Source organism: Oryctolagus cuniculus, chromosome 4, assembly GCF_051225735.1.
Source record: "Oryctolagus cuniculus isolate XC-2025 breed Fujian yellow rabbit chromosome 4, ASM5122573v1, whole genome shotgun sequence".
Classification (NCBI taxonomy): Eukaryota; Metazoa; Chordata; class Mammalia; order Lagomorpha; family Leporidae; genus Oryctolagus; species Oryctolagus cuniculus.
In genome coordinates, this window is record NC_142870.1 from 63,397,251 (window position 1) to 63,422,716 (window position 25,466).

The window sequence follows — 25,466 nt, forward strand, 5'->3', positions numbered from 1 at the left end:
GTACACCTTGCAATTGTCTCCAGCTCAAAACTTCAAACTATTTTAAAACTGTGAATAACTATTCAATAACTCAAAGAACTTATCACTATGTACTCCGCTGTTATACTCCACTGTAAGATTAATTAATGTTAAGTTTATAACTTTTGGAATGTAATATTTTAGATTTGCTTATGCATCGTTCTCATTCAATAATCTAACGTAGGAGAAATAAGACTTTTCATTTCTGATTTATATTAGTTGTGGGGAGCAACCCGGACTGGACTGAGTTACTGGAATTAAGACTTATTCTATGCATCTGCTCTCCCACAATATGGCGCTGGGAGAGAAGAAAACAGCTTCTACACAGCTGCCCCCAGTTCAGCCAATAAACTGTAGGACTTGCTCCTGATTGGAGAGCAGTGTACTCGGCGTGTGGGCAGCCGAGTTAGGATTGGTGGAGGAGGACTATAAGGGAGGAGAGAGACGGCATGCACCAGGAACATCTAAGGGGAACATCTATCTGAAGGAACATCTGTGCAGCCCCCGAGAGAGCCGGCCGGCGGTGTGCCGCTCCCCTGCGGAAGTGGGGAAAGCGGCCAGGGGGAACCGCCCTTCCACGGAGGTGGAAGGGACAGTAGCCAACCCGGGAAGAACCAGCAGCAAACCCGGGGAGGGCCGAGCAGACAAAAGAACAGCGCAGGGTCCTGTGTCGTTCCTCCACGAAGACGGGGAGCGACAATTAGTGATGTACCTGTTTTGCTATTTTATAGTAAAGGAAAGCCTAATTTGTGACTACTAGAATGAAGTCTTGAGTTTTCCCTTGTGGGGGCTGTAACCTCTGCAAATTATTTCTTGATTCTATCGTAATGACTCCACTTCTGTTGGCTTCACTACCATTCTCCTCCACTCTGCTGTGGAGTAGAACAATGCGGAAACTGAGAATAAATTCAGGGTAAGACCTGTGATAATGACAGGATGTCAGTGGAGCAGTTTGCCTTTCTTTTTCTTCCCTTTCCTCCTCCTGTTTCTTCTCCTCCTGTTTCTTCTCCTCCTCCTCCTCCTTTGGTGAATCGTAAGGATATCATTTAGAAGAGTGTGTTTATGTATATACCTACTTTGTTTCCAGGATAAAGGTGCCAGCTGTCATTCTTATTTCCTTACTGAGAAAATGGCCCTGAAGCTGAGACTGACCTTAAGATTTACCTAAAAATAGCAGTAATGCAGGAAGAACTTGCATTCAAACAGGAATTTGAGTGCCTACTATGTGTTAGAGCTTTGCTAAGGAAATCACATTTATCTACATAGAGTGCAATCACCATTTCCAAGGGGGAAATTCAGGAGTAATTGTAATAGTATAGAGAAGTTATCAAAGTCTTGCAGATTTTGGATATTCATGAAACCAGAATATTCAGAAACCTTTCATAATGTGCACTTGAAAAATCAGGCGAATGGTAGCAAAATTTCATTTCAAAGAGAAGTGATTCAGTATTTCAGCACCTACATGTGTTGAACACCTTAAGTTTTTATTTAATCTTGTCACTTTTCCTGTCTCTAAGTACAACTAAGAACCTGAACATTATATATATATATATATATAAAATGAGGCTCTGAAAGCTAGAGAGAAGGCCAATAGGTGAGGAGGATTCCTCGTAGCAGCAGTGTAGAGAGTTTCTTGAATTTTCTTTTGGCTTCATATGCCCCAGCATTGGAGCTGAAGTGACCAGTAATCTGGAAATGCCATGAACACAGACCAAAATAACCATAACGAAAATCTTTCTACAAAAAAGTCCAGGAAAGGGGAAAGGTAGCAAGACATAAAACTCTTAGACAGCAATCTCTATTCCAGAAAAATATCATAGAAAAGCTCTAGTGGAAGGCCGGCGCCGCGGCTCACTAGGCTAATCCTCCGCCTAGCGGCGCCGGCACACCGGGTTCTAGTCCCGGTTGGGGTGCCGGATTCTGTCCCGGTTGCCCCTCTTCCAGGCCAGCTCTCTGCTGTGGCCAGGGAGTACAGTGGAGGATGGCCCAAGTGCTTGGGCCCTGCACCCCATGGGAGACCAGGAAAAGCACCTGGCTCCTGGCTCCTGCCATCGGATCAGCGCGGTGCGCCGGGGGCAGCACACCGGCCATTGAAGGGTGAACCAACGGCAAAGGAAGACCTTTCTCTCTGTCTCTCTCTCACTGTCCACTCTGCCTGTCAAAAAAAAAAAAAAAAAAAAAAAAAAAAAAGAAAAGCTCTAGTGAAGAGTTTGGGCATCTATCTCTTTCGAGGCTGTCAGGAAGTACTAATAATAATTGAATTAAAAAGGAGAAAATGATCCAACATGGGCAGCAGGCTACACAGCAGACTCATAGAATGACAAATGCCCTAAACAGCACTCTGACCTCAGAATCAGCCATTAAGGCATTCAGATCTGGCTCAAAAGCCCATGAGAGTATTTCAGGCATGGAAAGCTAAGACACTGTAGCCAAAAATTACCTAAATGAAAGATCTCTGTGAGTGAATTCCCAGTAGAAAGAACAGGCCATCAAAGAGGGAGGTACCTTTCTCTGAAGGGAGGAGAGAACTTCCACTTTGATTATGGCCTTGGCTAAATAAGGTCAGAGTTTGTGAACTCAAGAGGCTTCCATAGGCGTGGCAGCTTATGACAGGAGCCTTGGGTGATTACTGACGTCATAAATAAGAGTGTCAGTTGTTAAATCAACAACAGGAGTCACTGTGCACTTGCTCCTCATATAGGACCTCTGTCTTTAATGTGTTGTACTATGAGAATTAATGGTAAAACTAGTATTCAAACAGTACTTTACACTTTGTGTTTCTGTGTGGGTGCAAACTGTTGAAATCTTAGTATAAAGTTGATCTTCTGTATAAAGATAATTAAAAATGAATCTTAATGAAGAATGGGATGGGAGAGGGAGTAGGAGATGGGATGGTTTGTGGATAGGAGGGTGGTTATGGGGGGAAGAACCACTATAATCCAAAAGTTGTAAAAAATCACAAAGATGGAAATCAAACTGAGATACCACTGTATTCCTTTCAGAATAGCTAAAATAAAAAAAAATCAGTGCCACTACCAAATTTTTGTCATGATTTAGAAAAATTGCTTCACTGATATTGCTAGTGGGAAACAGTTTGGTGTTATCTTTAACAACTACACATTCTAGCAGTTGTACTGTTGACATCTCTCCCATGAAAAATGAAAATGTATGTTCTCTTAGAAATTTGTACACCTGTATTTGTGATAGCTTTGTTTCATAATAGCCAAAACTGAAGACCAACCTGATATCCTTCAAGGGGTGAATGATTAAGCAAACTATGGTATACCAACATCATGGACTACCACTCAGTCATGAAAAGGAGTAGACTATTGACATATGCAACAACCTGGATGGATCTCTAGAGAGTTATGCTTAATTTCAAAAGCCAATTCCCAAAGCATATATGCTAGAGGTTACCATTCATAAGACATTGTTGAATGATAAAATTACAAAGATGGACAACAGATTCGTGATTACCAGGATTTAATTCAGCTGAGGGGAGGGAGATGCATGTGGCTATAAAAGGTCAATATGAGGGATCCTTGTGGTGATGAGTCTGCTCTATTGTCTTAATCAGCGTCATTATCCTAGTTGTTATAGGCTAAACTGTGTTCTCTTCCCCCAGATTTATATGTTGAAATCCCAATTACCAGTATGAATGTGTCTGTATTTGGAGATTGGAGGGTTTTAAAGAAGCAGTTAAGCTAAAATGAGGTCTTTGGAGTAGGCCCTCAGAAGAAGGGGTGATTTAGACACAAAAATATACAGAAGGAAGGTCCTGTTACAACACAGGGAGAGGGGCTGGCTCTGTGGTGCAGCGGGTTAAAGCCCTGCGCCAGCATCCCCTGTGGGCTCCGGTTCTAGTCCTGGCTGCTCCTCTTCCGATCCAGCTCTCTGCTATAGCCTGGGAAAGCAGTAGGAGATGGCCCAAGTCCTTGGGCCCCTACACCCGCGTGGGAGACCCGGAAGAAGCTCCTGGCTCCTGACTTCAGATCAGCGCAGTTCCAGCTGTTGTGGCCAATTGGGGAGTGAACTAGCGGATGGAAGACCTCTCTCTCTCTCTCTCTCTCTCTGTCTTTCAAATAAATAAAAAAATCTTAAAAAAAAAAAAAACACAGGGAGATGGCCATCTACAAGTCAAGGATAGAGATCTTAAAATAAACCAACCCTATTGACACCTGACCCTGACCTTCTACCCTCTAGATTATGAAGAAATTGATTTCTGATATATAAGCTTCCCAGCCTGCGGTAGCCTTAGCAAACAGATATATACTAGTTACAATATTGTACTGTAATTCTGTAAGATGTTGCCTTCCAGGGAAACTGAGTAACAGGTACATGAGATCTCTATGTGTTGTTTCATACAACCACATGTGAATCTGTAATTATCTCAAAAAGAAAAGTTTATTTCAAAAAGTGATTTCTAAAATTCAACTGCAGATTTGACTGTTGTTAAAGCTTATGTTCAAAACTGACCCAAACTTTTTTTTTAAAGAATTGACCCAAATTTTTGATTAAGTCTTATGTCAAAGGACCTTCAGTTGTAAGGATGAGTCAATAATCCAAACTATGAAATCAGACTCAGGAGATTGGCATATGTACCCACTTAGAGACTTGGCAGTGCTAGGTCAAAATGCAGCATTCAGTGGGGACTTTGGATTTCCTTTATTGTGGTTCAATACTTCTTAACTGCTTTCTTTCACATAGAAATGACCCTATCTCCCAGACCCAGAGCATAAAATAGGTAGTGACCTCAAGGGCTGCTGCTTTCAACTGTAAGTAAAAAAAAAAAAAAAAAAAAAAAAAATCTCTGCAATCTTAAAGGCAATTGATGCCACATAATGTTCTGTGACTTTTCAAAATTCATACTGAATAATTTTGAATGTAGCCATTTCATAGAGATTTTGAACATATTGCTTGTAAGTGGATATTTTTGGTACCCAGATAGCCCCTAAACGCAAACCAACTACACTGGGTCTTCAACCGGAATAATAGTCATCCAAACTAAAGAAATAGTAATTGTTCCTATGCTTAAAAAAAAATAAAAACTCACTGTTGGAATTGGGATGCTTCTGTCTACTTTTTATGTGGTAAAGTATTTTCAAGAACAGTTTTCAGGGGCAATTTTGACTTTCTGAGTGTTTTGCTTTATATGCTGACTTGAGAAATTAACCTCCTCATAAAATCCAATCCTACTTTGCTATTTTGACACTTCTTTTGTGTGAAAGTAGTCATTAACATTTCACATAATTGCCCTGTTTCCAGAGCAAGTATGTAATTTCCTACAGAATGAAGATTTTATAATGCATATCCAATAAAGTCCACCCTGTCTGCCACTGGCTGATGACTTAGCCTTTCTCTTGAAAAAGAGATTTTCCTGCCATTGGTCCTATTGGGTTCTGCTGAATCTTGTTGGCTTCCCTTACCATTAAATGTTACTACCAGGTGTGACCCTTTGTAATGTCTACTATTCTTCAGGCATTGTTGCTTTCTCTATTAATTCCTGCCTCTTCCTGAATATATTGCCTAGTGATTATTGGCATGTTAACATATAAGATTTTAAGTAAATGTATTATTTTCATAATTTTGTCTTTTTCAAGACAGTCATGCAAATAGCAATCAAATTTTGATAATAAAGCCGGCGCCGCAGCTCAATAGGCTAATCCTCTGCCTGCGGCGCCGGCACACTGGGTTCTAGTCCTGGTCGGGGCGCTGGATTCTGTCCTGGTTGCCCCTCTTCCAGTCCAGCTCTCCGCTGTGGCCCAGGAAGGCAGTGGAGGATGGCCCAAGTGCTTGGGTCCTGCACCCCATGGGAGACCAGGATAAGCACCTGGCTCCTGGCGTCGGATAAGCGCGGTGCGCCGGCCACAGCGCCGGCCGTGGCGGCCATTGGAGGGTGAATCAACGGCAAAGGAAGACCTTTCTCTCTGTCTCTCTCTCTCACTGTCCACTCTGCCTGTCAAAAACAACAACAACAACAACAAAAAACAAACAAAAGAAACAAAAACCAACCAAACAAAAACATAACAAAAAAATTTTGATAATAGTATTGGAAATCCAGGAAAGCCGTGATAATATACCTATGCACTCTTGCATTCTAGTGAAATATGAAGTCCAAGGGTTGGCCTTATAGAAACAAAAGTATTTCACTTTCTCATTGAAGAGCAATTTGCATAGAGCTTCAAGAGGAATTTTAGAAAATCAAGTGTATCTTTTCCCCTTGAGAAATTAAGAGCAATTATGCAAACAGCTTTTGCTCTGCAGTTCTTCCAGATGAAATGACCTGTTCTTATTTTCTATATTCCAACAAACTACAATTCAAGTTATTATTCTTCTTGGTGTTCAGCAAGTAGAATAATAACTGAAACAGGTATCTATTTCTTTGAAAGAAATGCACTGTTCAGCTAGTATATACAGATCGTAGATATTTTCTTTAGGAAAGTCAAGGAAGAAAATCAGTTGTTCCATAGTGATAAATGTTTCCATTAATATATCTAAGATCCAAAAGCTGGGCTTTAGTGCCTTTTTCTTCATCTTTATAACCTAATGTACTGTATCTCAATAAGCAGTTGTAGCAATGTTTACATTCAGGCTTCCAGACTTCTGTTATCTGTCAAATACTATAAAATGATTCTTGCTGGCTCTTATATCAGAAGCAGTGTGACCAACTGAACTGATAGTCTGCACAAACTGAACAGAATTATTCTCTTTGGCTATGATTTATATTTAGATTTGTCCTTTCCGAATCAAGCGTGGTTTGATATTCAGTAGTTGGTTTTTCTTGATCGTGTGCTGCTATGCTGATAGCACCATGGCATTTCATCTAAGAGGTTTCATTTATTTTTCTCCAGATTCTTATTGTACCAGATACAAATATTAATAGCTGTATTCTATCTTAATAAAATTATTGAATGGAAAATCTCCATTAATACTTATGTATATATAATTACAACTGGTAAATAATGATAGTATTGCTACTATATACCTCAAAGCTATCAAGACATCATTTTTCTCTCTTTATTCAATGAGGTTGTTTAAAACAAGCCATTAATATATCTCAAATAGGAAGACATAAGAATAAAAATCTCCTTATTATAAAACACATGTTGAAAAAGAGCTGGCCAAGAAGGTTTATAGATATGAAAGCTTTAGAGACTGACCCTTGAAATGCCATCAGGTAAAGAGAACTATTTCCAACAGCTCTCTCAAGTCATCTGTAGAAGGGCAGCTTCTGTATTTCGGTATATTTTCATACATATTTTTCATCTTAAACAATTGTTACCTTAAAGGTAACCATAAGTTCCTATTAGTAAGTACTTAATTGTGCAATGCATACAGTGCATAAAAAGGTTAAATTGGTATTCAAATATTAAATCTTATAGCCTTTGCTTATCTGTAATTGGAAATCAAGAAAGAAAACATGAGTATTGAGTTTTTTTTTTTTTTTTTTTATTTTTTGACAGGCAGAGTGGACAGTGAGAGAGAGAGACAGAGAGAAAGGTCTTCCTTTGCCGTTGGTTCACCCTCCAATGGCCGCCGCGGCCGGCGCGCTGCGGCTGGCGCACCGCGCTGATCCGATGGCAGGAGCCAGGAGCCAGGAGCCAGGTGCTTTTCCTGGTCTCCCATGGGGTGCAGGGCCCAAGCACCTGGGCCATCCTCCACTGCACTCCCTGGCCACAGCAGAGAGCTGGCCTGGAAGAGGGGCAACCGGGACAGAATCCGGCGCCCCAACCGGGACTAGAACCCGGTGTGCCGGCGCTGCAAGGCGGAGGATTAGCCTAGTGAGCCACGGCACCGGCGAGTATTGAGTTTTAGGACTGATGATTAATAGGGTAATAAATAGTACAGAAAATCAAAAGAATGTGTTTGCAATCTATTTTAACTCAGGTTTCCCCAAGAAGCAAATCAAGGTACTTTATTTTGGGAAATGAGCCCAGAGAAGAAGGGAGGGGACCCTGAAAGGAGTGAAATAAGAAGGAGAAAGAGCTAGTGTCTGTAGGCAACTGGGGCTTAGTCCTAGTGGTCATCCTTTCATGATCCATATATGGCCATATGTAGCCAAATAGAAGGATTGTCCATCAGAGATACAGAATAGAGGAGTAACCCAACCCCGATGCTGAAATTAGCACTATAGGGTATTAATTTTCTTTTTCAGGAATCTGACTCGGAAGCAGAAAATCTCTGGGGCAACAAAAAAGACAGGCAAACAGAGTATCTGAGATGCTGTTGTAATTACCTGTGTGGAGCTAGTTGACACAAGAATGGCCAAAACAAAAACGTGGACCGAGAGGCTCTGAGAGGGTCGTGGCAAGTATCTAATGCAACCTCCAACTTTAACTCTTATTCACTGGGTCCATCCCTTGTTCACCCTAGCACCTGTCTCCTTATCCTAAAATAGGCTGGAGGATTACCTACTCCGCCTCCAGAGTGATCATTGAGAGTTATAAAAGCACCTGGAAGCAAGCTAAAGGATTACTCACCACAAAACTGATAAGTCTAGAAATGCTATTCTAGACTTGAGACTTGTAGAAATACTGGAAAAACAGAGGCAAGAGGGAGGCATAGAAAGCATTCAGAAGGCCATGGAAAGCCGGGCACAGATGTGGCAGCTCTGTAGCAGCTATGGATTAAGAAAGGAGGACAAAAACCATGGCAAGCATCACTTTTAGCATCTTGGAAAGTAAATGTGTGAATATAACTTACCATATTTTTCTACTAGCTGGAATATTGGGAGAATGTTTTCTTCTCAAATAAATACTGATTGAATTGATTCAGCAAATGCCTAATATATGAAACCTCTAATGCCTAGTCTGTCTCTCAGATACATTTAAGGTCTAATCTTAGTCATATGTGTCTACCTCTCAGCTTTAAACTTCAAATTTGCTGTCCTCTGCAGTATTGTGATGATTGAAAGACTGCAGCATGGTTGTAAATTTCAGCCCTATTTGAACCTTGAGGATTCAACTACTAGTTATTCTCCCATTTCTTTTATTAAACTTTTGTAAGTTTAATAAATGCTAAATGGCAACATTACTTTAAATTCTTTTCTGGGCCGTAGTGCAGGTACATATACATGATGGTTATAATCAGGGTTAAGAATATTCTGTTTGTCATCTCAAGAGCTTGAAGATGCAGAGGAGAATCCAGACTGCTGTTTGAAGTGGTGACAGAACTCACAGCCTAACAGTTGAAGTTCTGCAAGTAGTGGCCCTGTAGGCTTCCCTAATGTGGGGTCCCTGTGGTTCATCCTACTTCCTTTCAGGTACCCTCCCTGGTGCAGTACTGACAAATGCATCACAAAGGAAAAGTACATAGCCTAAAACTGTTGGTCTAGTCTTCAATGGCAGTGTACATTTTATAGTAACTTTCTCTGTGACATAAAAACCAGCACAACCCTTGTCTCTCAGCCATTGATATTCTTAAAAACCTTAATTCTATTTTTACTTTCAGCGTGAACAATCTCTGCATACCAACTATCCTTGTATGTGTAGGTGTTTCATCCTAGAACTTCAAAAATCTTCAAAGAATACCTAGTTCTTCTATTCTGAGGTTTCTGTGACAGTCTGTTCTCCCCATGTACATGCTTTAAGAACTTAGATATTTCCCTAAACTGACATTAGAGTGGCTGTGATGTACCAGAAACTACATGGCCCTGGGGATTCAGAGGTGAAAGCTGGGACTGTCTGCATCCTTTAAGGAAGTCATAGCTTTATCTTACTTCATAATAGATCTTACAAAAGAATGATGAAAGCTGGCATGAATGCCTTTGGGGATTTGGGGAGGGGGCCTAGACTTGCAACCTAGTTTCCAGTGGGTGGTAGAATGTTGCAGTGGATTTGTTTCTGGGAGGAGGAGCATGGTGGGGGCAAGAGGCACGGAGTTACCACACAGAACCTGGGAGCAGGGGTAGGAATGAGGAACAATGTTCATCAGGCATGGCTTGACTGCACACAGGCTGTCGGCCATTTGAGTGGCTGACCAGAGCTAGTGGGGGTATAAAACAGTAATGGATGTGGCTATGGGCAGATTCTCAGGGTAGGATGATAGGGCAGGTGCATCTGCTAACAAGGTGGACTCTCAGTCTTGTTCAGCTGGTTCTGGTTGGCTGTCAGTTGCAGGCTTGCTGTTTCTGGCTGGTACCCAAATGGGCTGTCCTGCATTCTCTGGAAAGACACAAGCATATCCTCGGCCCTTGGTTAGCAGAGGGTGTGGTCCCTTCCATTCTTCTGTCAGGGGGTCTTTCCACCTAACCATAGAGGCTGGGGTCTGGGATGGAAAGGATCCCAAGTGTTTATAAGCTGGGCTAACCCCTTGGGAATCAAAAGTAAGAAAATTGATAGTGAAAAGGACCTCAGTCAAAGCAAGCTGTGGGTGTGGGGGCATATGATTATTTTTCTGTCTATGTAAGAGATCTTTAATTGTCCTATGAGTTCTTTCAATGATGGCCTGTCCCTGTGGGTTATATGGGATAACTGTGGCAGACTGTATGTTTCAGGATTTCAGGAAGGACTTAAATTCCTGTGATGTATACGCTGGCTCGTTATCAGTCTTTATGGTCCAGGGGACACCAAGGACCAGCATGGCTGATTTAACCACCTTTATTGCATTACTAGCCTTTTCTCTGGATTGGGCTATTGCAAATACAACCTTTGAATAGTATCTACCACCACATGGACAAACGTAAGTTTACCAAAGGAGTTAATGTGGGTGATGTCCACTTGCCAGAGCTTATTAGGAGCAAGGCCTCGCGGGTTCACTCATGCTTGTTGCAGTGGGCCTAATGGGGCGAGGGGTGCACAGTTGTTGCAAGAGTGTACTAGGTGTTTGCTTTGGCTCATTGTTAGCTCCGGGAAAAGCAATTTTATGTTGCTTGCTGACATGAAATTTTTGGTGTAGAATACGGGCTTGTTCTAGGTGTCCAGTGGAAGCCGTGTTGCAGGAGATAAGATGATCAACCTTTTTGTTGCCTTGGAAAATAAAGCCAGGTAACCCAGTATGTGATCTTATGTGTGAGATATAGCATGGATGTTTTCTGTTCTCAGTTAGCTCTTTAAGTGTTGTGAACATCTGGTCAATTGGCTTATTGGTTGGGTTAAAGACTGCAAAAGGGATCGTCTTTGCTACCTGTACTGAGTATTTGTTCTCCGAAAATATATTTACCGGCCCATCATGGCTAAGGAGTAGAACCTTGACTATTGCCCTTTTTCTCCCAACTGTACTGATCCCCTGTGGGGTTCTACATGGATCTTATCTTTTTCTGTTGAATATTTGATCACTATTCCAAACAGTGACTTGTTGGCATCCGTAAATGCACAGGGTGCCATGGGTATAGGTTGATTATCAGGGAAAGCATGTTTTGAATAGTCTATTTCTAAGGTTTATATCATCTGAAGTAGCTTGTCCACTGGCAGGTGATTGTCAACCTGTCCTGGGAAATTTATCATTAAAGTTGGAAAGAGCGTGCTATTCTGCATCAATGTCAACAGTTCTAATTGTGATAGGGTTAGAACCACTATGTCTGGCTCTGTGTTAAATATCTTATTGGCATAATATCTTAATTTAAGTTCCATCATAAGGATGGTGTCTACTTTGTTAACTATTTTACAACACTCGCTCCAGGCTATGTGCACCCAAAAAAGTGGTCTGTGTTGTTGCCAAATAAATCCTAAGGGGCCTTGAATGTAGATATATGGTTATGGCAAATAGAGGCACCTGAGGGTCATATCTAAAGGTTTTTATATTTGGCAACTGGGTGTTGATCTTTTCTTTAGTGGATTTGGCTGCTGGTGTCCTTGTGATTTTTGAAGAAGGGCTGTTCCCCTTAGTAAATCGTATAGCAGCTAAGCTCTGCAGGTGTTAGGGGAAGGAAGGGCTTCAGCCAATTGATTTGGCCACATAGTTGCTGAAGTTCATTAAGTGAGTATTTGTGCTTGACTTTTAGGTTTGGGCCCATTGGAGATATATGGGAGGAGATTTGATAACCCAAGAATTGAAAGGGAGGAAAATGTTGTACCTTTTCTGTGGCAATAGACAAACCCAGGAATTATAAATTTCTTGTTGTCTCAGACAGGCATTCAGAGTTGCTGCATTCTTGTGAGCAAGTAAGATATCATCCACATAATGTATGACCAAGCACTGATCTTTAAGTGTGTTGGTCGCATGAGAAATGTATCTTTGGCAAATGGCAGGGCTATTTTTCATGCTTTGTGGGAGTACTGTCCACTGAAGTCTTTTTGCAGGGAGCTGGAAATTGGGCTCCCATACTGTAAAGGCGAAGTAGGCCTTATCCTGCTCTGCGATGGAAATGGAAAAGAAGTAATCTTTGATATCAATGGTAACTATGTGGTATCCATTAGGAATGGCCCCTGGATGGGGAATGCCAACCTGGAATGTTTCTATCTTTTTTATGATTTTGTTGATGGCTCTCAAATCCTGTAGTAGCCTATATTTTCCCTGTTTCTTTGGTATCACAAAAATGGGTGTGTTTTGAGGGCTAGTGGAGGGCTCTATGTGTCCATTTTCCAATTGTTTCTGTACCAATTCTCTAAAGATGCCAAGTTTGGGTTGTAATATTGGCCACTGCTCTACCCAGATGTTCCCTGTCTTTTCCCATTCAATGGGGATTGGGCCTGGCTTTTGTATGAGGTGAGCAGTGGCCCCTAGAATTGGGGGTGAATCTTACTTGTAGGCTCTCCATTAAAGCCGTTGGCTTGTGGAGATTTGTGATCCATAGTAAGGACTGTTTGCATTTGTGAAAGCACATCTCTCCCCCATAAAGTCATGGAAACCTCAACAATTAGCAGAAAGATGGTTCCCATATCTCCATTGTCATCTCTCCATGTTACAGGCGTGATGACCTGATCAGCCGATTTTAATCCTCCAACACCTTGGAGATCGGGCCCAGGCCCTGTCTTCCAATGTTGCATTTTTCTTGCGTCCCTAGCTTTTAAGACAGTGGCATCTGCCCCCGTATCAATTAAACCCACAAAGGCAATGTCATCTAAGTATAGGGTCAATTTTGGCCTCAGATTGAAGATAGGCATCGATCAGTTAATAGTGGTGGGACTCCCTCTTACTTGCTGGGCTGAGGGCTGCCCCACTGGGAGTCTAAAGGCTTGGTCTTGCAATCTTTTGCCCAATGAAAGCCTTTTTTACATCTGGAACAAAGCGTTTTGGGCTTGCTCTGTCAGCATTTGGGCAGTTTCGCCATAGGTGTCCCGTTTCCTGACATCCCCAACAAACTGGAGGATCATTAGACTTCCTTGTGTTCGGTTTGTTAATGGCTGCAGTTAGGGCTTGTATGGGTGTATCAGCAGGGTTTACCTCCTTTGTAGCTACTATCCATTTAGAAATGTCTTCATTACGACTGGGGCGATTGCTGCTTTTGCCTCTTTAGTAGCACTTTCCCAAGCTAATTGTTTGACCAGATTGTCTTGATCAGGGCCAGGCAGTAATCTTTTCTCTACTCCCTCCAAGACTCTGGCAAGGAAATCGGGGAACCATTTGCCGAGGCCTTGAACTAGGTTTTTAAGGAACTGACTATAATTAGGAGGATTTATATTTTTTAAGGCTCTAAGTGCCAAATCTCTGACCTGATCAAAATAGGCAACTATTCCAATGTGGGCCTGTTCATGAGGATATATGTAGGTGCTGTGGCTTGTAAGCATATCAAAGGTTACTGCAATTCCATAGACAGCATTATTCCTTCCTCATAGGAGACTTTCCACTGTAAGAACTGTGGTCTCGACAAAAATGCTTTGAGCAGTATAACCCAGTCAAAATGAGTTTGAAGGTTCACTGCCCATTGTGTGAGCACCTGTTCAAAGTAGGGAGAGTCGGGACATGACTCTTGAGAAGCCTTTTTTAGCATAGTAAGGTCATTTATGGGCATTGGAATCCAGGGCCTGAATTCTGCATCCGCTCCTACATTAATGGCAAATGTGTGGGTGGGAAGGGGTCTAGTAGCTTCCCTGAGAGCCTGGGGTGCCTGGGAACTGCCACAAATGTGGGGACACTCACTGGATGTGGATGGGATGACCTCACATAGGTTATTGCCTCAAGGTCGTCTAAGTTTATTCCACGAGTATCTGGGGGGTGGCTGACCAGGCATTGCTACCTTGTCTGCTGTCATGTCATTTTCACCATCAGAGATCTCTCTCTCTCCCTAAGTCATCAACTGTTATCCATGAGACAGATACCTGGAGTGTCAGGCTCTTATCACTCACAGATTCACTATGTTTGGTAATCTGTGCAGGATTCTAAGAGGAGGGTATCTTTTCCATGTTTGAGCACTTAAGAGCAGCGCACCATGCCAACTCTAGCCAAAGGAAAGACATGTACAGCACTGCTGCCATAACAATGCAAATTCCTAGCACCTCAGCAGCTGATGGCATTATGCAGGGGGTTCCCTACGCTAGACAGACAGTGGTGTATCAGATCATACGTATGTCCTGTGCTTAGTGGGGGTCTTCCTTGATTTGTTAGGTCAAGGCCGTATGCCCACACAGTGTCTTCAGAGCGTCACCTCTCTCGAGTGAGGGAAGATGACTTGGTTCCGAATTCTGGGATGATCGGTCCCTTATGTGAATTCACCAGGTGGACCCAAAGTAAAAGGAGGAGCCAAGAAGCAGCATACTCTTCTGGGTGGTGTGTGCTAACCTGGGATCACTTAGACCGAGGACAATGACAAGAAAAGGGGCATAGGAGGGGGTTCTGTGCTCACCCTCACAGAACCAAACAGCACACAAAACACCGAGGGGCCTACTTGCCAAAATCCAGGGGGAACCCCGCCGAGTCCGACATGCTGTCTCTCTCTCAGTCACGTTGGCGCACCAGATGTTGAAGTGGATTCATTTCTGGGAGAAGCATGGTGGGGGCAGAAGCAAGGAGTCACCACACAAACCCCGGGAGTCGGGTGAAAGCAGGCCTGAGGCAAGCAGCCTGCAGACTCATTTATTTCAGTTGCTACAACAGCTTATATAGCCAAAGCAGCCAATCGGGTCAAGGCGCAGTCTATGCCCTAACCAATCACACCCTGTTGCCAGGCAGTTTCTGAAGCCATCCAATCACAGTCTGTTGCCAGGCAGACTCTGCTGTCATGTGGTTTCCAAAACCATCCAAGCACATCCTGTTGCTAGGCAGACTCCTCTGTCATGTGGTTTCTGAAACCATCCAATCACAGCCTGTTGCCAGGCAGACTCTGTTGCCAGTGTCCATCTTGGCATGGCCTTCTCATTCCACCACAGTAGAAGGCTCACTACAGATAACTCTTGAATGAAAGAAGGAAGTCAAGATAGGTATCAGGAAGAAGAGGGGAGGAGTTCCCCAGATACAGTTTGCCCTGTCACCTGAGGGTCTTGGTGTGGTTGGAGTGGCCTGGAGGAAGTAAAGGGAAGGAGAAGTGTAATACATGGAGACTGGAAAACTAGGCAGGGCCCTTGATCAGGGGATTTTTGTCCTGTACTAAAGCTCGGGTGGCATCCTTTCCTACAAGTAAAAGAGTCCTATTTATTGTCCTCAAAAAGTATATTTCTGTTCCACTTGTCACTTTTGTTCTCACACATTGAACAAGCAATTCACCATTCACAGTGTACCAATATATTGTAGGCACATTGCTGGTTGTGGGGATACAGAGGTGATTAAGTCATAGTTCCCAGTATTGCTAGCATGGGAGGGCATGCATATGACATGAGGTCCAGAGTCAAATATTGTAATGCATAAACAAGGGGCACTGCTAAGTCCTCCCTGCATTGTTGAGGGAAGTCTTCACAAATAAACCTTTTCTCTGAAGCCGAGTTTATTAGGCTTAGGTGTTCTATCAGCCAGTACTACAAATAAATTTAATTGTAGATGAACTCTGACTTTGTATAGGGTTATGGTTCTTTCTCATAGAACTGTCAGGACCCACTACAACCAGCTGTACGAATTACTTTTTCACTCTTCCATGAACTAGGTGGGTTTTCTGTGAACATCAGTATCTTAAGGGAGTCCCACCTCAGGAAGTTTGCCTGTGGCATCATGCTGAAGGTGAAGGCTGGCACACGTGGCATTGAACCAGGGTACATTGATCTCATAAGTTAATGCTCAGTTATTCTGGTATATTATCTATAATGGCACCCTCTGATTCCTGGACTCTTAAATCTGTAAAGACTGGCCGGTGCCTCAGCTCACTAGGCTAATCCTCCGCCTGCAGCACCGGTACTCCTGGTTCTAGTCCTGGTTGGGGCACTGGTTCTGTCCCAGTTGCTCCTTTTCCAGTCCAGCTCTCTGTTGTGGCCCAGGAAGGCAGTGGAGGATGGCCCAAGTCCTTGGGCCCTGCACCTGCATGAGAGACCAGGAGGAAGCACCTGGCTCCTGGCTTTGGATCAGCGATGCGTGCTGGCCATAGCGGCCATTTGGGGGTTGAACCAACGGAAGGAAGACCTTCCTCTCTCTGTCTCTCTCTCTCTCACTGTCTAACTCTGCCTGTCCAAAAAAAAAAAAAAAATGGCTCTTAAAGTAACTAAAATTCATGAACGATGCCTCTGCCCACTTCAGCATGTATGTAGACCAGTATGTTCTATCAGTTGGCCTGAACTGAGGCGGGAACCAATCCCTGACTATAGTTTTCCTCCAGGTACTTAGGAAGAAACCACAGCTACCTGAATATTTATACATTAACCAGGTTTCATGTGGTAAAACATTAAAGAAGCTGTTTTTCCACCTGGGATTGTCAAACCATGCCTAAATCCCGAGAGAGTAGCCTCTAGGCTCAGTGGTGTTGTTCTGAGGAGTTACATAACAGCACCCTCTTCTTTGAGGCTGTGAATGAATCTGTGTAACTGACTGCTGACTGCAGACACGCAAACCTTTCTCCTCCCTAGTTGGGCCAAATATCCCTCCTTGAAGAGCCCACACCACAGCAGCTGCCCAGTGGCTATTGAAGAGCCCACTTACTTCCCTACATGTTTTAAGTCCCAGGAAGAGTCAATTACCAACCCAGGGAAAAAATGCCATCCTCCTTAGTCTTCTCCCAGGTGAGCAGGCTGTTGGCTACTCATTCTTCAAGGCTCTGACCTGACTCCTGTAGAAAAGGGAACTAGGGTCCCAAGTCCATTCCAGTTAACAGAGAGCTATAAACACATGTTATTTGAAAATTCTGTCATTCTGGTTTTTTTTAACCCTGGCTTCTCTTTTTCAACACTGTACTATCTTTCTCACACATGCATACTTTTCATTGGTATTCAAGTATGGTGTTTGTATGTTGAAAACCCCTGGAATCTCACCAAACTAGAGATCCCAGTGCATATCTTTGAACCTCTTCGATCCCATCTTCAAAACTATGTGTATTTCTCTGTGTTGAGCACAACTTTACCCTTAGAGGCTTGCTAGTTGCCGCCATCTCCATCAGGTGTATGTGATAATTGAGATTAATTGATCTATTGCATCTCTGTCTATTGGAGACAAGGATGTGGCTAGCACTGGCAGATTATAGTATCTTTAGTTTCAGAATTTTTCAGTTGAATACTGTCTCTTCAGAGGCTCATTATTAAAATTTGAGTTTGTTCTTCTTCAGCCCTTGATCTAGGAGTCTTATATTGTAATTGGATTCACTCTTTATGTGCTAGAGTTCAAACTAATAATCTCCGAGCATAAGATATTAAGGTACAAACTGGAGATAGGCAAGTGTGTGCTTAGAGCTTTCTGACTTTGATACTTTCTGTTTCGGAGGAAATGTCTTTTTCTTGGCTACCCCACCAACCTTTGATAAACAAGGTCCTTTCTATCCAATTTAGCCTGGATTAGTGGCAATGCAGAATACCATCTAATACCAAAACCTGGCTTTTTAAATAGTTTTTCAAATTTATATAAAGGGAAAAACTTTCATGTATTTCATATATACAGATTTAAGAGCATAAAGATACTTCTCTCCATACCCCCTCCCTTTCTCACTTCTGTCCTCTCTCCTTCTTTTCTTATCATTTTTAAATTATATACTCTCACTTTTCCTTATAATCGCAGTCTTAACCCTCCACTAAATAAAGAGTTCAACAAGTAGTTAGTAGAAAAACTACTGTTCCTGTACTGGTTTATTTCACTAAACATAATGGTTTCCAGTTGAATCCGTTTTGCTACAAAAGGCAGGATTTCATTCTTTTTGATGGATGAATAGCATTCTACCATGTATGTATTTCACAATTTTTTATACAGTCATAAGTTGATGGATATTTGGGTTGATTCCATATCTTAGCTATTAATTGAGCCACAATAAACATGTGGGTACAGATAATACTTTCACATGCTGATTTCATTTGCTTTGGTGGATTCCCAAGAGTGGGGTGGCTGAATCATATGGCAGATCTATTTTCAGATTTTTGAGGAATCTCCATAGTGACTTCCATAATAGTTTACATCCACATCAACAGTGTATTAGGGTAGCTTTTCCCCTACATCCTCACCAGCATTTGTTAATTTTTGATTTTTGGATGATAGCCATTATAACTGGGAATTTCCCTGATGGCTAGTGATCTTGATCATATTTTCATGTGTCTGGTGGCCCTTTGTATTTCATCCTTTTCATATCAGCCCATTTCTTAACTGGATTGCTTGTTTTGTTGTTGAGTTTCTTTTTTAAAAAACTTTTATTTAGTAACTATAATTTTCCAAAGTACAGTTTATGGATTACATGGCTTCCCCCCCGAATAACTTCCCTCCCACCCATACCTCTCCCATCTCCCGCTCCCTCTCCTATTCCATTCACATCAAGATTAATTTTCTTTTCTTTTCTTTTCTTTTTTTTTTTTTTTTTGACAGGCAGAGTGGACAATGAGAAAGAGGGACAGAGAGAAAGGTCTTCCTTTGCCGTTGGTTCACCCTCCAATGGCCGCCGCGGCCGGCGCGCTGCGGCCGGCGCACCGCACCTATCCAAAGGCTGGAGCCAGGTGCTTCTCCTGGTCTCCCATGGGGTGCAGGGCCTAAGCACTTGGGCCATCCTTCACTGCACTCCCTGGCCACAGCAGAGAGCTGGCCTGGAAAAGGGGCAACCAGGACAGAATCCGGTGCCCCGACCGGGACTAGAACCTGGTGTGCCGGTGCCGTAAGGCAGAGGATTAGCCTACTGAGCTGTGGCGCCGGCCTTAATTTTCAATTACCTTTATATACAGAAGATCAATTTAGTATATATTAAGTAAATATTTCATCAGTTTGTACCCACACAGAACATAAAGTGTAAAATACTGTTTCAGTACTAGTTATAGCATTACTTCACATTGGACAACACATTAAGGACAGAGATCCCACATGAGGAGTAAGTGCACAGTGACTCCTGTTGTTGACTTAACAAATTGACACTCTTGTTTATGGTGTCAGAAATCTCCCCAGGCTCTAGTCATGAGTTGCTAAGGCTATGGAAGCCTTTTGAGTTTGCCGACTTCGATCTTATTCCGACAGGGTCGTAGTCAAAATGGAAGTTCTCTTCTCTTCAGAGAAAGGTACCTCCTTCTTTAATGGCCCATTCATTCCACTGGGATCTCACTCACAGAGATCTTTCATTTAGGTTTTTTTTTTTTTTTTTTTTTTGCCAGAGTGTCTTGGCTTTCCATGCCTAAAATAATCTCATGGGCTCTTCAGCCAGATCTGAATGGCTTAAGGGCTGATTCTGAGGCCAGAGTGCTATTTAGAACATCTGCCATTCTATGAGTCTGCTGTGTAATCCACTTCCCATGTTGAATCGTTCTCTCCCTTTTTGATTCTATCAGTTAATATTAGCAGACACTAGTCTTGTTTGTGTGATCCCTTTGACTCTTAGACCTATCAGTGTGATCAATTGTGAACTGAGATTGATCACTTAGACTAGTGAGATGGCATTGGTACATGCCACCTTGAAGGGATTGTATTGGAATCCCCTGGCACATTTCTAACTCCACCATTTGAGGCAAATCCGATTGAGCATGTCCCAAATTCTACATCTCCTCTCTCTCTTATTCCCACTCTTAGATTTAACAGGGATCTCTTTTGTTGTTGAGTTTCTTGAGCCCCTTAATCCTGGATAATAATTCTGTATTAATGTATAGTTTCCAAGTATATTCTCCCATTCTGTCTGTTGCCTCTTTACTCTCTTGAGGGTTTTCTTTGCTGTGCAGAAGCTTCTTAGTTTGATGTTATCCCATTTATCTATTTTTGTTTTTATTGCATGTGCTTCTGGGTCTTATCCAAGAAGTCTTTGCATATGCAAATGTCTTGCAGTATTTCCCCTATGCTTTTTTCTAGTGATTTCATATTTTCAGGCCTTATGGTTGTATATCTGTGTCGCTCCCCCTCTTCGTGGAGGAATGACACCAAACCCTGCCTAGGCTTCATATCCGAGTCACGGCACCATTATGTCGCTCCCCCTCTTCATGGAGGAACGACACTAAGCCCTGCCTAGGCTTCATATCCGAGTCACGGCACCATTATGTTGCTCCCCGTCTTTGTGGAGGAACGACACAGGACCCTGCGCTGTTCTTTTGTCTGCTCGGCCCTCCCCGGGTTTGCTGCTGGTTCTTCCCGGGTTGGCTACCGTCCCTCCACCTCCGTGGAAGGGCGGTTCCCCCTGCCACATTCCCCACTTCCGCGGGGGAGCAGCACACCGCCGGCCAGCTCTCTCGGGGGCTGCTCAGATGTTCCTCAGGTGTTCCCCTTAGATGTTCCTGGTGCATGCCGTCTCTCTCCTCCTTTATAGTCCTCTTCCACCAATCCCAACTCTGCTACCCACACACCGAGTACGCTGCTCTCCTCCAATCAGGAGCAGGTCCCACAGTTTATTGGTTGAACTGGAGGCAGCTGTGTAGAAGCTGCCTCCCTTCTCAGCGCCATATTGTGGGAAAGCAGATGCATAGAATAAGTCTTAATTCCAGTAACTTAGTCTAGTCCGAGTTGCTCCCAGTTGCTCCCCACATATCTGATCCACTGTAAGTTGATTTTTGTACAGGGTGTAAGGTAGGGGTCTGTTTCAAATGTCTGCATGCAGAGATACATTTTTCTCTGTGCTATTTGTTGAACAGACTGTTCTATCTCCAGGGAGTGATTTTATCTCATTTGTCAAATATTAGTTGGTTGTTGTGTGGATTATTTTCTAGGGTCTCTAAACTGTTTCATTGGCCCAAATGTCTATTCTTGCACCATTACCAGACTTTTGATTATACCAGCCCTGTAGTATGTCTTAAAATCTGGTATTGTGATGCCCTCAGCTTTAATTTTATTAAGATTGCTTTAGCTATTCTGTGTTGTTTGTGACTCCATATGAATTTTAGGGTCACTTTTTCCCAGATCTGAGAAAATTTTGGTTTTGATTGAGATCACATTGAGTCTGTAAATTGCTTTGGGTAGTATGGACATTTTGATGACCTTAATTATTCCAGTCCATGAGCATGGAAGATTTTTCCACTTTTTTGTTTCTTCTATTTCTTTCCTTGATGTTTTGTAATTTTCATTGTAGAGATCTTTTACATCCTTGGTAAAATTTATCACAAGGTATTTAATTATTTTTGTAGTTATTGTGAGTGGTACTGTTCTTATAAGTTCTTTGTCAACCATAGCATTGTTTGCATATACAAATACTATTAGTTTTCTGTGTTGATTTTATATCCTGCAACTTTTCCAAAGTCTCTTATGAGTTCCAATAATCTTTTAGTGGAGTCTTTGGTTGCCCTATGTATAGGATCTCATGATCTGCAAACAGAGATAATTTTACTTCCTCCTTTCCCATTTGTATTCCTTTGATTGCTTTTTCTTGTTTGATGGCTTTGGCTAACACCTCAGAATTATATATTATATTGAATAATAATGGTGGGGAACCTGATCTCATTATGTATCTTAGTAAAAATGCATCCAATTTTTCTCCATTCAATATGATGCTGGCTGTAGGTTTATCATACATTGCCTTGATTGTGTTGAAGTATATTCCTTGTATATCTAATTTTCTTAACATTTTTTTATCATGAAAGAATGTTGTATTTTACCAAATGCTTTCTCTGCATCTGTTGAGATAATCAAATGGTTTTTATGATTCAATTTGTTAATGTGATATATCACATTTACTGATTTGCATATGTTGAACCATCCTTGCATACCTGGGATAAATCCACTTGGTCTAGGTGAATATTTGTGATGTGTTGTTAGATTTGATTAACAAGAATTTTGTTGAGGTTTTCTGCACCTAGGTACATCAGGGCTATTGGTCAATAGTTCTCTTTCTTTGTTTTATCTTTTTCTGGTTTGGGAATAAGGTGATGCTGGCCTCATAGAAGAAGTTTGGGAGGATTCCTGCCCTTGCAATTTTTTGGGAAAGTTTGAGAAGAATTGGAATTAGTTTTTCTTTAAAAGTTTAGTAGAATTGGGGCTGGCACCATGGCACACCAGGTTAATCCTCTGCCTGTGGTGCCAGTATCTCATATGGGCTCTGGGTTCTAGTCCTGGTTCTGCTGTGGTCTGGGAAGGCAGTGGAGGATGACCCAGGTGCTTGGGCCCCTGCACCCACGTGGGAAACCAGGAAGATGCACCTGGCTCCTGCCTTCAAATTGGCACATCTCTGGCCATTGTGGCCATTTGGTGAGTGAACCAACAGAATGAAGACCTTTCTGTCTCTCTCTCTCTCTCTCACTGTCTGTAACTCTATCTGTCAAATAAATAAATAAAAATCTTAAAAAAAAAAGTTTGGTAGAATTCAGCAGTGAAGCCATCTGGTCCTGAGCATTTCTTTTTTGGAAGGGTCTTTATTATTGATTAAATCTCTGTCTTGGTTATTGGCCTATTTAGTTTTTTATGTCTTCATGACTCAATAGCATATAGCTGTTTATAGAAATTCCTGTTAATTCTTTTTATTTCTGTGCTATCATTGTAATATCTCCTTTTTCATCTCTGATTTTATTACTGGGGCTACTTTCCCCCTTTGTACTTTTTTTTTTTGGTTAGTTGGGCCAGTGGTATATCAATTTTCTTTATTTTTTCAAAAAAGAAGCTCTTCATTTCATTTATTGTTTGTATCTTTTTTATTTCAATTTTGTTACTTCTCTAATTTTATTATTTCTTTCCTCCTACTAATTTTTTGTTTCTTTTATTTTTCTAGATCATTGAGATATGTTGTTAGATCAATTATTTATGTATTTCCAATTTCTTGATGTAGTGAGTAAGGCTGTCAACTTTCCCCTTAACTGTCTTTGCTATATTCCATAAGTTTTGATATGTTGTGTTGTCATTTTCATTTATTTCTAGGAATTTTTTGATTTCTTTTATGACTCCCTGTTCATTCAGGAAAAAGTAGTTCAGTTTCCTTGTATTTGCGTATTTTCTAGAGTTTTTTGTTACTTTCAAGGTCTATTCTATTTTGATTAATAAAAGATACATGATTTCAATTTTTCTGAATTTGTTAAGACTTGCTTTATGGCCTAGCATACCGTATGTCCTGGAGAAAATTCCATGCACTGATGAGCAGAATATGTATTGTGCAGCTGTGTGATGAAATGTTCTGTACATATCAGTTAGGTACATTTTGTCAATAGTGTGGATTATCTCTGTTTCTTTAGTTGATTTGTCCATTGATGAGAGTGGAGTGTTGAAGTACCCCACTATTATTATATTGGAGCATATGTCTTCCTTTTGATTTGTTAATATTAGTTTTAAATAGCCAAGCACCCTGACATTGGGTATGTACACATTTATAAAAGTCATATCTTCCTGTTGAATTGATTCGTTAATCATTACATAATGCCCTTCTTTGTCTCTTTTCACAGTTTTTGTGTTAAAGTTTCTTTTGTCTCATATTAAGATGGCTACTCCTGTTCTTTTGTACTTTCTGTTAGCATGGGATATCTTTCCTTCCTTTCACTTTTAGTCTGAGTGTATATCTGAGTGATACCTTTTTGGTGAGGTGTGTTTCTTGTAGGCAGCAAGTAGATGAATCTTGTTTTTTAATTCATTAAGACAGTCTGTATCTTTTAACTGGAGAGCTTAGGCCACTTATATTCAAGGTTATAATTGATAAGTAACAACTTAGTCCTGTCATTTTTCCATCAATATTTCAATTTCCTTTGTACTTTTACTAGGAGATTTTCTGCCTTCACATTCTTTCATTGTGCTAAATATCTTTCTCTGTTTTCTATCCTTAAGTATCATTTGTAAGGCTGGACAAGTGGTGACAAATTCTTTCATTTCTGTTTGTTCTGGAAGAGTCTTTATCACCTGCATTTGTAAATGAGAGCTTTGCAGGGTATAGTATTTGGGATTGACAGTGTTTTTTTTGTCTTTTAGGATTTGGGCTATGTCTCCATTCTCTCTTAGCCTGTTGGGTTTCTGATGAGAAACTGTCAATCTAATTGGAAATCTTTTGAAGATAATATGGCATTTCTCTTGTGTAAAAATTTTAAGATTTTTCTTTACATTTTACTTTTGCATCATGGTGAAGATCTTTTCTGATCATTTGTATTATGATTTCTATCTGCTTATTTTACTTGGATATAACTATCTTTCTCCAAATTAGAAAAATTATTCTTAGGTGTTTAAATTTTAACTGAAAAGTGATCCCTGTTAGGAATTTGGAAAACATTATGCTGAGTGAAATAAGCCAATCCCAAAGGGACAAAAACCACTTGTTCTCCCTGATCAGTGACAACTAACTGAGCACCAAAAAGGAAACCTGTTAAAGTGAAATGAACACTATGAGAAACGTTGACTTGATCAGCCCTCACCCTGACTGTTGATGAGCAACTTAATATGTTATCCCTCTTAGTATTTTTTTTGTTTGTTCTACTTAATACTTTTGGTTGAATACTGTAATCAATACACAATTCTTCTTAAGTGCTGAAACTTAACTGAAAAGTGATCACTGTTAAATATAAGAGTGGGAATAAGAGAGGGAAGAGATGTGCAATTCGGGACATGCTCAAGCTGACTTACCTCAAACGGTAGAGTTAGAAACATACCAGGGGATTCCAATTCAATCCCATTGAGGTGGCATGTACCAATGCCATCTCACTAGTCCCAGTGATCAATTTCTGTTCACAATTGATCATAATGATAGGACTAAGAACCAAAGGGATCACATAAACAAGAATAGTGTCTGCAAATACTAGCTGATAGAATAAAAAAGGGAGAGAACAATCCAACATGGGAAGTGAGATACATAGCAGACCCATAGATTGGCAGATGTCCTAAACAGCACTCTGGCCTCAGAATCAGCCCTTAAGGCATGTGGATCCAGCTAAAAAGCCCATGAGACTATTTCAGGCATGGAAAGCCAAGACACTCTGGAAAAAAAAAAAAAAACCTAAATGAAAGATCTCCGTGAGTGAGATCCCAGTGGAAAGAACAGGTCATCAAAGAAGGAGGTACCTTTCTCTGAAGGGAGGAGAGAACTTGCACTTTGCCCATGGCCTTGTCTAAATAGGATCAGAGTCAGTGAACTCAGGGGGCTTCCATAGCCTTGGCAGCTCATG

General features: G+C 41.5%; 1 protein-coding gene and 1 non-coding gene across 2 annotated transcripts in view; both read left to right on the plus strand.

The window, feature by feature from the left end:
• Positions 1 to 25,466, plus strand: part of LOC103350624 (HHLA2 member of B7 family) — a 194,868-nt gene that overhangs the window by 52,893 nt on the left and 116,509 nt on the right. The gene's annotated exons all lie outside the window — the stretch shown is intronic.
• The window catches only part of HHLA2 (HHLA2 member of B7 family), a 125,347-nt gene continuing 100,786 nt past the window's right edge, over positions 906 to 25,466 (plus strand). Inside the window, 1 exon segment of the mRNA XM_089330369.1 lies at positions 906 to 931. Within this exon segment, the coding sequence (XP_089186495.1) occupies positions 906 to 931 (26 nt within the window).